The 15242-nt window shown below is 44.5% G+C and overlaps 1 protein-coding gene across 1 annotated transcript in view; it reads right to left on the bottom strand.

The window, feature by feature from the left end:
• The window catches only part of ADCY10 (adenylate cyclase 10), a 219639-nt gene that overhangs the window by 125349 nt on the left and 79048 nt on the right, over nucleotides 1-15242 (bottom strand). The window contains exons 11-12 of the mRNA XM_081946448.1: nucleotides 4853-5042; nucleotides 3860-3915 (exon numbers count right to left, since the gene is read on the bottom strand). Of these exons, the coding sequence (XP_081802574.1) occupies nucleotides 3860-3915; nucleotides 4853-5042 (246 nt within the window). The remainder of the gene's footprint in view (nucleotides 1-3859; nucleotides 3916-4852; nucleotides 5043-15242) is intronic.

Genomic DNA, 15242 nt, shown 5'->3' with positions numbered 1-15242 from the left:
TGGTATCCAGTGTTCTGGGCTGGCTCCGGTATGCCTGTACCGGGGTGTACTGCCTGCAAACCACCACTGGCCTGCAGAAAAAGTGGCTGAAGCAAGGGTAAAAGAATTTCATTTTGATGCTTACATTTTTCTCCTGGAGCATAAAATAGTGGCTGAATGTCACCTGCAACACGGAGAGAGAAGGGGGGGAAGGGGGGGACCATCAGTGATTAAAGATCAAGCCCAAGAAGATTTTGATTAATAAAATTGGATTTGGAGGAACTGGGGGGGACTTGGAAAATTTGTGAATGGACTTAGAACTTTTGGTTTGGTTTGTGGAAATTTTTGACAAATTATTGACACAATGACACGATCACATAGAGGGATTTTAAAAGCCACCTATTGGAGAGAAGAAGTACAGTAACATTCTCAAACAAAACTTGGCAGTTAAAACTTGTCCTTGACCACAGAAGAGATATACTGAGAACGCTGAAAGGAGGGTGTGATCCCTTTCTATTGTCTGACTTTGCTTTGTCTATGGCTGAGGAAGAAAAAAAAACTTTTGAAGTTGATTGGACTATTTTGGGACCTGATATTGAAAGGTGGAAACAAGAAGAAGGATTTAATTAACTGTGGAAAAATTATAAAGATATTAAAAGTGTGTTAAATCTGAACATGGAAGGTGGGATGTTTGAGGAATTACTTGAAATACTAAAAGATGTGTGAGCAACATTAAATGGTAACAAAGAGCCAGAAAAAGAGCCAGAAAAAATGTTGAAGCACAAGAAGCAGGAGTTAGGAGATGAACTGGCAAGGAACACAAATGAGAAACAAGAAGTTAACAGGGTAGAGAAAGAAACAAAAAATAAAAACCAGTTAGACAATTCGACTGAGATTTACATAGAAAGAGTAGAGAGGAAAAAAGGAAATTGGTACCCAAAAAAGAAATTAGCCAAAAATAATGAGAGAAATAGTGGGAAGTGAAAAAGAAAAATACTGGGAATAGTTATCCAAAAAATATATCAAAAAGTGACAGAAAAGATCCACGGGAAAGAAACAATACATATAAAAAGAAGAAAAGGGGAGGGAGAAACTAGGAACAGGGGATTAGTAAAATGAAATGAAATATGTTAATCATGGTAATGTATGCAGCTAATTAAGATGTGATTGAACTGTATACTAATATTATTAATTATGCAAATTATTAAGTAAAATGTTGATTATATACAATATTGAACTTGAAGATATATATTACTCCTAGAAAATAGATGGAAATGAAATGATAAACTTGGTTTATTTCTAAAGGGATAAAATGACATGCTTTATGTATTAAAAAAATTAATTTAAAGTTGGAAAATATGGGAAGGAAATAATACAGCTAAAATGGGAAATGAAAATATAATGTAAAATGAATTATGTATAGGTGAAAATGTTAAAGGTGGGAAACTGGACAACACTCTTGTTTACAAAATCTTTTTAAATATGTGACAAAAAATAAAAAACTTTGTTTAAAAAAAAGAAAATCAAATAAACAAATACATGCAACTGTGATTTCTTGGCAATACTTTTAAATCTGCCATAGTTTTGCCCACTATCCAGTGAATGTAACAGCTCTGGTTTCTAAGTAGACATCTATAGAATTATACAGTAATAAGTATCTGGAGCAGTGACGTGCGGTGAGAGTTATGGCTGGTGAGGCTGGTGACGTCATCAGGAAGGCGGGGAATGGGACCACGTGTGCAGGAGGCTGAGGCAGCCCCCACCTTCCTGAGTGAACATTAAGGGGACCGCGGAGTGCACTGATCCGCGTAGCCTTGCTTCCTCCACCGGCGCCAGTCCCTTCCCCCCCCACTCCTTCAAGGTCTTCCACCAACCCAAAGCCCAATCCCCAGAGGCCTCCCTCGGGCCTTCTGCATCCCCCTAACTCCTCCTGCACGGCTTCTTCAGCGTTGTCACCTCAACGAAGCCCTGCCTTGGCAGCCAGCAAAAAACCCGTTGGCTCCCGGGAATGGCCCCACATCAAACGAGAGACTCACCTACAGGGCGGGCCTTTCCCGAGCCGCCGACTCCGAGAAAAAAATCGGGGTGAGGGAGGGAGACGCACAAAATGGGGGCAGGAGCTTCCCAGGGGTGTGGGAGAGGAGGAAGAAGAAGAGCCTGTCTAAGGCTTGCAGCCACCGGCGCCCACAAACGCGGGCCCGTGGCGGTGGGTTCCTTTGCGTTTGCTTCCTAACAACCCGAGAGGCAGCGCACCGGCTGTGTGGTTGTCAAGCAGCTTCACCAATCGCTGCCCAGGAAAAGCAGCTCCGCGGGGCCCGGCGGCAAGGCTTGAGCGGGGTGACAGAGCAGCCGCCTCAATGGGAAAGCAACGAAAGGGGCTGCGCTTTCACCCCGCTCAAGCCTTGCCGCCTGCATGGGAAGCCGTCCTCGCTGCCCCTTTCGTTGCTTTCCCATTCAGGCAGCTGCGCTTTCACCCCGCTGAAGCCTTGCTGCCTCAATGGGAAAGCAGCGAAAGGGGCTGCGTTTTCACCCCGCTGAAGCCTTGCTGCTGAATGGGAAAGCAGCGAAAGGGGCTGCGTTTTCACCCCGCTGAAGCCTTGCTGCCTCAATGGGAAAGCAGCGAAAGGGGCTGCGCTTTCACCCCGCTGAAGCCTTGCTGCTGAATGGGAAAGCAGCGAAAGGGGCTGCGTTTTCACCCCACTGAAGCCTTGCTGCCTCAATGGGAAAGCAGCGAAAGGGGCTGCATTTTCACCCCGCTGAAGCCTTGCTGCTGAATGGGAAAGCAGCAAAAGGGGCTGCGTTTTCACCCCGCTGAAGCCTTGCTGCTGAATGGGAAAGCAGCGAAAGGGGCTGTGCTTTCACCCCACTGAAGCCTTGCTGCCTCAATGGGAAAGCAGCGAAAGGGGCTGTGTTTTCACCCCGCTGAAGCCTTGCTGCTGAATGGGAAAGCAGCGAAAGGGGCTGCGTTTTCACCCCACTGAAGCCTTGCTGCCTCAATGGGAAAGCAGCGAAAGGGGCAGCGAGGACGGCTTCCCATGCAGGCAGCAAGGCTTCAGCGTGGTGAAAACGCAGCCCCTTTCATTGCTTTCCCATTGAGGCAGCAAGGCTTCAGCGGGGTGAAAGCGCAGCCCCTTTCGCTGCTTTCCCATTGAGGCAGCAAGGCTTCAGCGGGGTGAAAGCGCAGCCCCTTTCGCTGCTTTCCCATTGAGGCAGCAAGGCTTCAGCGGGGTGAAAGCGCAGCCCCTTTCGTTGCTTTCCAATTGAGGCAGCAAGGCTTCAACGGGGTGAAAGTGCAGCCGCCTCAATGGGAAAGCAACGAAAGGGGCAGCGAGGTCGTTCTCCAGTCGCTTTCGTGGCTTCGTCATCCGGGAGCGCCAACAACATTTCTGCCTCAGCAGCTCCCGGGCACGGCTGACGGATGTATATAATATTATAATATTATATATATATATATATATATATATATATATATATATATATATATATATATATATATATATATATATATATATATATATATATATATTATATAGTATATAGTATATAGTATATAGTATATAGTATATAGTATATAGTATATAGTATATAGTATATAATATATAATATATAATATATAATATATAATATATAATATTACATACTATTATTTCATGAAGAGAGGTGAGGCTCTGCCTCCCCTGCCTCCCCTGACCGCACGTCCCTGATCTGGAGATATGCATGGAAGGATCATTGAAACCTCAGCACAAATATTCATTGCTATGCAGAGCTATGCAGATTAAATTGAATAGAAAGATTAGACAGACATTTCAAAAACCAACGGCAAGTTTATTCTAGCATCCCAATAATTAATAGTTATGATAGTGTAGATCAGTTTACATACCTAGTAAAGGATACATTTCAGATCTCTCCTTGGTTATATATGCTTTGTAAATCATTCTGTTTTTAAAAAATGAGGGTGGGGAGAAGGGGAGAGAGAAAAGAAAATGAAACTTATGCTAACATTTCTCAAATTGCTTTGGAAGAATTACTAATAGTATATCACATTTGTCTTTTTAAGGAAAGAACCTAAATAATTTAATGTTTAATAATTACTGTATTCTAGTCCAATTGCAGCTTCCATATTGGGCAGTCCCAACAGGGGGTGTTTAATACAGAAATGATTATGAGAAAAGATTTCCAATCCAGGAAATACTATAATTGGTGTACAAGATGGATCTGTTCAGAAGTCCTCTTAATTATAGCTACATCTGCTTTTCAAGCAGGAGTCATAAGCCAAATTATTAATCAGCTCTGTGCAAACCTGTTCATAACCAAAGATGAAATATCTTTGGAATCAAAGCCATTCCATCTCTCTGGGATTATATTCTTCCCCATCCAGACTCTCACAGATTCCAGGCACTGAGAGAGAATGTCAACCACACCTCTTGCTCAGCCCAGATTTAAGATAAACAGTTACTGTAAGTATCACCTTCCTACTGATGATATCTACATATTTACAGCTAAAAAAGATGTATTATTTGCCTCAGGTGTAATATCATTCTAAACTATTTCTTTTGTTTAACGTACAGTATATCCAACAAGACACAAGCAAAGTTTTGTTGTGCCTGAGAGAAGAAACAGTAAAAACATAATGCCTTTGATGTAACTTGTATTCCCAGAACCGCTGAAGCAGATAGAAGAAAAGATGCATTTTCTTCCTGTAGATATAACAAGAGGATGAGAGAAATCATCCTCCAGCAGTAGAGGGCTTAGAAAACAAACAACTGCTTTGCTGAAAAGGGATGTTTATTGAGCCTATTCTGCAATCAAAGGTTTAGGCAGTCAGAGCAAACTTTTTCTTGTGCAGCTATCCACAAGACAAAATTATACTTACGCTTTTTCTGTAATACCAAGAAATTGATAGACTGTTCCAGGATTCACAACACCTTTCATCTCAACTAATGGGAGCTCTTCAAAGAAGTAGTGGGGCAGTTTAGATTTGGAATAAGTGAGGGCATCACAGCTTACTAATCCTGGATAAAACATCATCAGCCGTGCAGCAAGGTTAACTTTTCGTCCAATCACTAACATGAAAAGAAAAAGAGAGAAACTTGCAATTGTATGTACATTTCTCCTCAACCAGTATTGCAAACATGATGAGGTCTAGGACTTAAAACAATTGACTAAAGTAACTTTATTATAGAATATACTTTTGCTGAAGCAGAAGATGAAACAGAACTTCTTTCACCATTCAGAAAGATCAATAGAAATGCCAGATTCACTGTTACAGACTCCTGGAAAGGGAAACTCCAATTCTCTATGTGATATTTCTCCCTCCCCGAAAGTCCCCCAAACTTGGGATTAAAAAAGGAAATCTATAGATTGATTTAGCTTTCTTAGCACTAGGGCCATGATGGCGAACCTATGGCATGCATGCCACAGGTGGCATGCAGAGCCATTTATTAGGGCCACACGAGGCGTCGGCCTGTCAGCTCCAGCGCGCATGCATGAGTTGGCCAGCTGACTTCGGTCTTCATTTTTTTGGCCATTTTTCGGCCTCGGGAGGCTTCAGGGAAGCATTCAGAAGCCTCTGGAGGGCAAAAAAATAACCCAAACCTGAAGTTCGGGAATGGACTTCTGGTTTGTGTGTTGGGCCACTTTTCTCCCTCTAGAGGCTTCAGGAGGCTTCCCTGAAGCCTCCGGAGGGAGAAAAATGGCAAAACGTGCAAATCGGAAGTCCATTCCCGAATTTCTGGTTTGCGCCTTGGGTTGTTTTTCGCCCTCTGGAGGTTTCAGAAGACTTCCTTGAAGCCTCCCGAGGCCGAAAAACAGCCCTATGGGCAATACAGAACTCCGTTCCAGAAATTCTGAGTTGCCCGTAGAGTCGTTGTTCACCCTGCAGAGGCTTCAGGGAAGCCTCTGAAGCCTCTGAGGGCCTCCAGGGAGGGGCAGGGAGGCCGTTTTCACCCTCCTCAGGTTCCTAGAAATCATATGGAGCCTGGGGCAGGCAAAAAATGGGTCCATCACAAGCCAAAAGTAGGGGGAAGGCAAGAGTCACGCATGCATGTGCGCGGGGAGTCATGTGCATAGAATTACGGGTGTGGACAAACGCCCCCCCTGTGCTCCCCCCGCTTTTGACACATGATGGGAAAAAGGTTCACCATAACAGCACTGGGGTATTAAATTACCAACAAGGCACAGAAAAGAGTCTCTTTAGGGAGACGTCTTTGGAAGACCCAATTGTTGCAATCCTTTAATTAACCTGGTGCCTTGTGAAGACTGATACTTCGGTTTCAATACACAAAAAGAGAATACACAATAAACTTCAAAGAACACGTTTCTCTCTGGCCATCCTTGGGCGAAAGGGAGTTCTTTACAGATAACATTTCAACATTCCATTCCTGCCCGAAATGAAGGGGAGGTTTTAGAAAAGGCATTCATCTTTAGTTGCGATATCTCTGGCTGTGTAATTACGTTTGTAATCACGTGTAAAGTTTTGCTATGTATGAAATTGTAATCTTCCCTATGCTATTCCTTTGTTTGCCTTCTGTAACCATCCATTTTTGTAACCAATAAAAGGGACAAGTAGGTTTAGGTCTGTGCGCTCCCATCACGAGAAAACTGTTTGTCTTCTCATCATTCGGCTGGTTCATGGGAGGCCCACCAGTGATCCTTACAACTGGTGACCCCGACATGATGGCTTAGGCTGTACGTCCCTTGAACTTCCTGTACTGACTGCCTGGAAGAGGCTGTGCGCATGATCCCATCCGAAGAAGATGACGATCCCCTCGTGAGTATGGGGAGAAGGTTAACCAAGCAGCAAGTTGCGACCTGCAAAAACTTGGTAAACCTATCAAGGTTTAAATTATTATTTTAAAAAAGAATAATGGAAAGATTTTACAAAAACCAAGCAAATCTGATTTGGCTTTTTTACAATGTCCGGCTTATCCGGAAAAGGGCTCTATAAAAACGTCTATGTGGAAAAGATTGGGAATTTATTTCCACGAGACACCAAGAGCCCCTGCAAAAGTGTTATTTATCAAGTAAAAATTCTTTCTCCAAAATCATTTTCAATTGGTTTTTCACTCCTCATGGAGAGGTTAATTTTTCTGCTCCTCCACGGTTAGAGGAACAATTAGCAAAAGAGGAGGGGAATAAACATATGTTTTCTGTCTGTCCACCTAAATTGATTCCACAAGATCATGAAGTAATTAGCTTAAAGGATTGGGGTTTTTTTCTATTTTTCCTAAAGTTTGACTTTACTGCTGGTCAGGAAAAGTCCGTCTTCTGTGTGCCTGCCTCTTACCTCTCCCACCTCCCCCTCTTCAGGATGCCTGTTGCTTCCCCCCCCCACTCTCCCCTCTTTAGAAAGAGTCTGTGCCGGCTTATGCCTGTTGCTTCCCTCCCCCCACTTTCCCCTTTTTAGAAAGAGTCTGTGCCGGCTTATGCCTGTTGCTTCCCTCCCCCCACTTTCCCCTTTTTAGAAAGAGTCTGTGCTGGGTTATGTTCCCACCCTCCCTCCCCCTTTTTAGGAAGAGCCTGTGTTGGTTTAACAGATTGCAGGATGTTTTAAAACAACAGATAGATAATTCTGAGGCTCAAATGAAGTTTTTAGTGAAATTAGCAAAGGGAAATGTTACGTTTGAATGCCGGAGGGCAATTATTGGTCTTGGGAACGATCCTGATATGGTAGATATGATTATACATTTACTTAGTTCCTTTTTTATTTAGATTTATGTTGTAGAATTGAATTCTTTGTATAAGTGCTATTCATTGGCTTTGGTAAATCATTATATGGATGATATTTAAATTGGAGCCCCAAAGATATAACCTAATTGGCTTTCAAAAATAAAAAATGATTTTTTACTGGAGGGAGTGCAGAGAAGGGTAACGAAGGTGATTGAGGAACTGGAGACTAGAGCATGTGGGGAACGATTGCAGGATGTTTAGCTTGAGAGGGGGAAGGACTAGGGGAGACATGATGGCATTGTTCCAACATCTCAGGGGTTGCCACGGAGAGGAGGGAGTCAGGCTGTTCTCCAAGGCACCTGAGGGTGGAACAAGAGGCGATGGGTGGGGGCTGGTCAAGGAAAGAGGCGGCTTGGAGCTGGGGAGAGATTTCCTGGCAGTTAGAGCAGTTGGTCAGTGGAACGGCTTGCCTCCAGGGGTTGTGGATGCCCCAACACTGGAAGTCTTTGAGAAGATGTTGGATGGTTATTTGTCTAAAATGGTATAGGGTTTCCTGCCTAGGCAGAGGGTTGGACTGGAGGACCTCCAGGGTCCCTTCCAACTCTACTATTGTATTGTATTGTATTGTATGAATTGCAGATTGTTCCAGTAAAAATATAACTGCATGAAATGTTACAATTTTTTTGCTCCAATTTTTCTTTGTTTAAATGAACATGGAGGTATTTTGCTAATTAATTTATGGCAGTTGTTGGGGACCTTTACTTGGGTTCGTCCGTCTGCGTCTGTCTTTAAAGTTCTTTATTTGATTTATTTATTTTCTTTTTCGTGCCCTTGCCACAGTTGAAAAAGTTTAATGAGATTTTGAGCATTCCATTTGTGGTTTGCATAAGTTGTCAGCTAACTCTTTTGATGTTTTTTAAGACAAAAAAACTCCATTTCAAAATGTTTTGCCATTTTTTTAGGCAGTTGTTGAATTAATAACCTTGGGTTTGTTGTAGAAGTTGGACTGATTTAATTAATATTATTCTTTCTATTCGAAAATCTGATTTTTAATTTTATTTTTAGAAAAAACTTATCTCTTCAGTGTGCTTTAACTGACTATGTGGTCTGTATTTCAGATCATCTGCCTAAAGATCTTCGGCTTGTGTGTTTAATGACTTTTCTTTTCCTATTCGTATTGCTTTCATTTCTCTGTTTTCGCAACACTGTTTTGCGAGTGCAGGGCGAACGAGAGGAGTAATTGCTTATAAGGACTCTCATGAAAGTTTCCTACCTTGCAATACAGTTGTTCTTGCAACACTAAAAATTGTTTGTTGCTATTTTAACTTTTCACATCTTTTCTCAACAAGCTTTTTAACTAAATTTCTGACTTTCATTATGTGTGTCAATTTATTTTTAATTTTCTAGGTATCTGTTTTAACTACGTTTTTTTTCAGATTTATTTTTTTAATTATTATTTTTTCATCAAAATGCCTGGGGACTGGCACAATTTTGCCATATTCCAATTGACCAGGCCAAGCAGATTGTTTCATCTTGCCCCCAGTGTTCTGGGGCATCCCCCTTTGGGGACATGGAAGTTAATCCCCATGATTTGGCCTCTAATCACTATGGCAAATGGATGTCACCTATGTTTCCTTTTTGGCTCCTTAGAAGTAAATTCATTTATCTATTTTTATTTTTTTGGCCACATTTTAACGAGGAGTAACAGCTGATCATGTTATTTCTCATCTTTTTTCAGCCTTTACTGCCTTGGGTAAACTTTTCTTAAAAGACTGATAATGGCCTGGCCTATTTTTCATTGGCCTTTTGTAATCTTGTACTAATTGCAACATTGTTTTAATTTTTGGGGTTTTTTCCTTACAATTCCACAGGTCAAGCCATTGTGGAATGTGTTAATTGGTCCTTTAAGGACTGTCTTCTCAAACAAATAAAAAAGGAGGGATTTTGGGTACCTAACAATTTGGTGTACCCCAATTTGGCTAATTTGGCATAGGTAACATAATAGATTTAAAAAGTTTGTTGGCCTCCCCCGCAAGGGGGACGAAGATATGCTGTGCTTGCTTCTACGAGTTTACCCCTCGTGGAAATGTGCCCACCAGGCTACCGAGCATTCCACCAGCCACGGGCCCAGGGTAGGGGTGGTGGGGTAGCGGTGATTATACGGGAGAGTCTGGAACCGCGAGAGTTCACTGTGCCACAGATATCCGGGTGCGAGTCTCTTGGCGTGAGATGGGGTCCAAGGAGACAGCTGGGCCTGCTGATTGTATACTTGGCTCCTCGCTATACATCGGCGGCCCTGCCTGAACCCCTCGAGCTGATCGCAGAGATGGCGGTTGAGACCCCCAAACTTTTGGTTATGGGGGATTTCAACCTGCCGTCGATGGGAGAAGCATCCGAGGTGGTTCGGGAGTTCATGGCTTCCATGACAGCCATGGACCTGACTCAATTAATTCAGGGCCCCACGCACGAGGGAGGCCACACGCTGGATCTTGTTTTTGTCTCTGGCCAGTGGACGAGTGATCTGGGAATAGGGGATCTAGTTATTACGCCCCTGTCATGGTCATATCACTCACTTCTCCGGCTTGACTTCCCTGGCGCTACCCCCCACCGCGGGGAGGCGGAACCAGAACATCCTAGATGGTTCCGCCCCAGGTGCCTGATGGAACCGGATAGGTTCCAGACAGAGCTTGGGCCACCTCCTGTAGACCTGACCCACTCCCGGATGGAGGACCTGGTGGCCGCATGGAATAGTGCGGCCGCCAGGGCCTTAGACCGGGTTGCGCCTTTGCGGCCTCTCCTGTGGCAATGAACCACCCTGGCCCCTTGGTTTACGGAGGAGCTAAGGGTGATGAAACGCCACAGGAGACGCCTAGAGAGCAGATGGAGATCCTCCCGTTCCGAATTTGACCGAACACAGGTAAGAACCTACTTAAGGACATACCTTGTGGCATTAAGAGTGGCCAAACGTCGACATTGTGCCGCTCTTATTGCGTCCGCAGACAACCACCCTGCCGCCCTATTTCGGGTGACCCGCTCCCTTCTGTCACAGAGGCCGCAGGAAGCCCCCTTGCAGGGCAGGGCAGAGGAATTTGGGGAATATCTGCAGGATAAAATTGCTCAAATCCGGAGGGAGTGGGTCCCCCTCAGTGGGCTAGGGGGGGACGTCCGAGGCGAGTCTTGAGAGACCATTCTGGGAGGAGTTTGACTCTGTTGCCACCGATGATTTGGACAGGCTGTGTGGGCGACTGCGAGCCACCACATGTTTATTGGACCCATGTCCCTCCTGGCTTGTACTGGCATCCTGGGAGGTTACACGAGGCTGGCTCTTGGGACTAGTGAACGCTTCATTGAGTGAGGGGTCCTTACCAGCCGCCTTGAAAGAGGCGGTTGTGAGGCCCTTACTCAAGAAGCCTTCTCTGGACCCAACTGAGCTAGCTAATTATCATCCCGTCTCCAACCTTCCCTTCTTAGCGAAGGTTGTAGAGAGTGTGGTGGCCCAACAGTTCCTACGTCACCTGGAGGAAACTGATTATCTAGACCCGCGCCAGTCCGGCTTCCGACCTGGGCACAGCACAGAGACGGCCTTGGTCGCGTTGGTAGATGATCTCTGGAGGGCCAGAGATAGGGGTTGTTCCTCTATCCTGGTCCTATTAGACCTCTCAGCGGCTTTCGATACCATCGACCATGGTATCCTATTGCGCCGGCTGGAGGGGCTGGGGGTAAGGGGCACCGTTTTGCGGTGGTTCTGCTCCTACCTCTCCGACCGGACGCAATGCGTGTTGGCAGAGGAGCAGAGGTCGACCCTGAGGCTGCTCACTTGTGGGGTGCTGCAGGGGTCGGTCCTCTCGCCCCTCCTGTTCAACACATATATGAAGCCGCTGGGCGAGATCATCCGTGGTTTTGGGGTGGGATACCATCTGTATGCTGACGATACGCAGCTGTACATCTCCACCCCGAACCACCCCAACGAGGCCGTCAAAATGATGTCCCGGTGTTTGGAAGCCGTACGGGTCTGGATGGGAGACAACAGACTTAAGCTCAACCCCTCCAAGACGGAGTGGCTGTGGCTACCGGCCCCCTGGTTCAACCAGTGGACTCCATCGCTGGCCATTGGGGGTGAACAACTGGCCCCCGTGGAGCGGGCGCGCAATTTGGGCATCCTCCTAGACGCCCGGCTGTCTATGGATGACCATGTGGCAGCCGTGGCGAGGGGGGCGTTCCACCAGGTTCGCCTGGTGCGCCAATTGCGCCCCCTATTGGACCGGGATGCCCTTCGCACAGTCACTCATGCGCTGGTAACGTCCAGTCTGGACTACTGCAATGCTCTCTACATGGGGCTCCCCTTGAGATGCACCCGGGGACTACAGCTGGCCCAGAATGCGGCCGCGCAGGTAATTATGGGGAGTACAAGATTCTCCCATGTAATACATCTCCTGCGCGAGCTGCACTGGCTTCCTGTGGTCTACCGGGTGCGTTTCAAGGTGCTGATCACCATCTTTAAAGCGCTCCATGGCACAGGACCTAGTTACTTGCGGGATCGTGTCCTGCCCCATACATCCCTGCGACCAATTCGCTCTCACAGAGAGGGACTCCTCCGGGTGCCGTCCACTAAGCAGTGCCAGAGGGCGGCGCCCAGGAGTAGGGCCTTCTCTGTGATGGGCCCAGCCCTCTGGAATGACCTCCCCCCGACATTAGGGAAGGACCTCCACTCCTTCCGTAAGAAACTCAAGACCCACCTGTTCCAACTAGCCAGCCTGGCTTAACTAGAACTCTATCTTTAATCCCCCTGGCAATTTTAAATTTTGGTTATTTTAATGTTTTTTAACTTTATTGTTATTGTCTTTTTAACTTTATTGCTATTGTTATTTATGAATTATAATAATTGTTTTTATTTATGTACCTCCTCCATGCAATATGTTGTATTTAATTGTACGCCGCCCCGAGTCCCTTCAAGGAGAGGGAGCGGCTTATAAGTTGAATAAAACAAATAAATAAATAAATACAGATCTTTGTGGATTCTAACATGTGATGTTCGTCCAGCCAAAAAATATTGTCGTACCAGTTCCCAAATCCAGTTCCAGAGATGACCAAGATGACTTTACAGACAGCACAGTGGCCAATACGATCTTGCCAAAACAGCTGTCCAGTGATATGAAAAACCAAAAACCACCAAAAGCACAAGTAGTGCTGTCACAACGAACAAATGCGCTGCCATTTTTGCCAAGTCCTTCGTCATCATTTGTTTATGTTCACTTGTTGTGTCATCTTACCCAAAAAACTCATTTGAACAGTGACTGAAGTGCAACTAACATCACACACACTGATTTGAACTGTAACATTTACTTTCTACATGCTTGGATCCTGTTTGAATCTTGCCTGCTGTAATTCAACACTTCATTGGTTTGAACTATAAGACTATCTTTCATTGGGGATTAATTGCTTATGATCCTCCCCCTGATGCAATTGCTTTGTATACTCCCATAATAGCAGTTCCTGAAAATGTAACATGTGCTAAAGTAGTTAACTGTATATCTTTAAATAAAAAGCCTCACTGTCTCCATATTAGCTCACCTGCTTTAAATTGTACAGCTTTGAGGAGATTTCCTTTCACTTTGCTTATGTTTGGCTCCTGCAAGAATGGTTTTTTACATATGGTCACGAAACTTTTAATTACATTCCTGCTAATATTAGTGAAGCACAATGTTGCTTTAGCTAGTTAAGTCCTGTGTTGCTTTCCAAACAGCAACTTCAGACAGCACTTGTGACTCTGAGATTAATGTGGTTGTATGCAATTTGGTAAAAATAATTAATGCTATTTTTTACCTATTTTAGTAATTAATGTGTTGTTTTAATTTTTCAGATGAATCCAGAACTATCCAGTACCAATTCAATATTTTACACAATTTGGCCTTTGATTTGAAAATTGATACCCTAGGATCTTGGTGGGAAAGCTTTTGGGCTTGGTTACCCACAGGTCTGTTGGGAAATGTTCTAAATTATTTAGTCATCGTTTGTGCTAGAGGTAACCTTACGTAAAGACATGCGTAGAAAGCTACCATGATCTCAGTAGCTGGTTATATTGGATACCTACAAGCTCACCTAATTAGCAGAACCAGATGTGGGAATAAAGGAAAGGTTACGTACAGACATACACATTACAACTATGGTCTCGAGTAGCCTGTTATTTTTTAGCTAAACCAACAACAATAATTTGTTCTTGTTGTTTTATTCAATGTATTCCGTCCTTAATTACTATGGCTAGGAATTTTTTACCAAAAAATCAACAAATCAATGTTATTACCTCAGTTAATAATGGAGAACAACCCCAGCTGCTGCAAAAACCAGAATTTGTGCTCAGCAGCGAAGAAGAATTGGAGGAGGAAAAAAATTCTCTACGCAATAGTTATATTCACATGCCATCGGATGAGGAAGACAGCATATTTAAAAAAAATAAAAACAGAGGAGATGTTGCAATCCTTTAATTAACCTGGTGCCTTGTGAAGACTGATACTTCGGTTTCAATACACAAAAAGAGAATACACAATAAACTTCAAAGAACACGTTTCTCTCTGGCCATCCTTGGGCGAAAGGGAGTTCTTTACAGATAACATTTCAACATTCCATTCCTGCCCGAAATGAAGGGGAGGTTTTAGAAAAGGCATTCATCTTTAGTTGCGATTTCTTTGGCTGTGTAACTACTTTTATAATCACGTGTAAAGTTTTGCTATGTATGAAATTGTAATCTTCCCTATGCTATTCCTTTGTTTGCCTTCTGTAACCACCCATTTTTGTAACCAATAAAAGGGACATGTAGGTTTTGGTCTATGCGCTCCCATCACGAGAAAACTGTGTGTCTTCTCATCATGGGAGGCCCACCAGTGATCCTTACACCCAATGAATAAACAAAAGCAAAGGAATCCAAAATTGCTGACTGATACCTGACTTCTATTTGATATTAGTTGTTAGATTGGGTAATGGATAGGCACACATAGGCTTAACGGTAACAACAGCTCTTTATTAAGTACAACAAGTGAGAACAATCCAGCGAAGGGTGAGTCTGACAGCAGCCCTTTGATAGGGAGCTGTCAGACCTTTCGACCAATAGGATTACCTTTGTTCCCACCGGAACAGAGGACCTTGGTGGAAACCACTGTAGTTAGAACAAGTATCTAACACCTGTCCCCTCTCGGATGGAACAATCCTACTAGTTACATAGTCACACAGGTAGGCGGGCTTTTGGGTCGCTCTGCCTGACCTGCGCGGTTCAGTAGGAGGGGTTTCCTTGGACAGGTCAGATGGACCTGTTTGCTCTGCAGCTCCACTTGGTGGAAGCTCCTGGAACCTTTCACAGGCTGTGGCTGGAGCTTGTAGAGCTGGTTCGCTCAAAGATCACTGCGGGCCTGCAACAAAACCAGATAAGTTTCCCGGTACCCTCGGGCTTGAGCTGGCTGTGGAAGGAGTGAGTGTTTGCTCTGTTTGGGTAGGGCTTTGGCTAACTCATGCAGGAGTTACCTCTGGTTGTCTAAGAGTGAAGTTGGAAAGGTGGCCACGGAGTTGGTCAATATGCCTTCTCCAATTCCTACCGTCCTCGAGCT

The sequence above is a fragment of the Natrix helvetica genome, assembly GCF_964273705.1.
Source record: "Natrix helvetica genome assembly, chromosome: 3".
Classification (NCBI taxonomy): domain Eukaryota; kingdom Metazoa; phylum Chordata; class Lepidosauria; order Squamata; family Natricidae; genus Natrix; species Natrix helvetica.
This window is presented reverse-complemented; position numbering and strand designations above follow the sequence as displayed.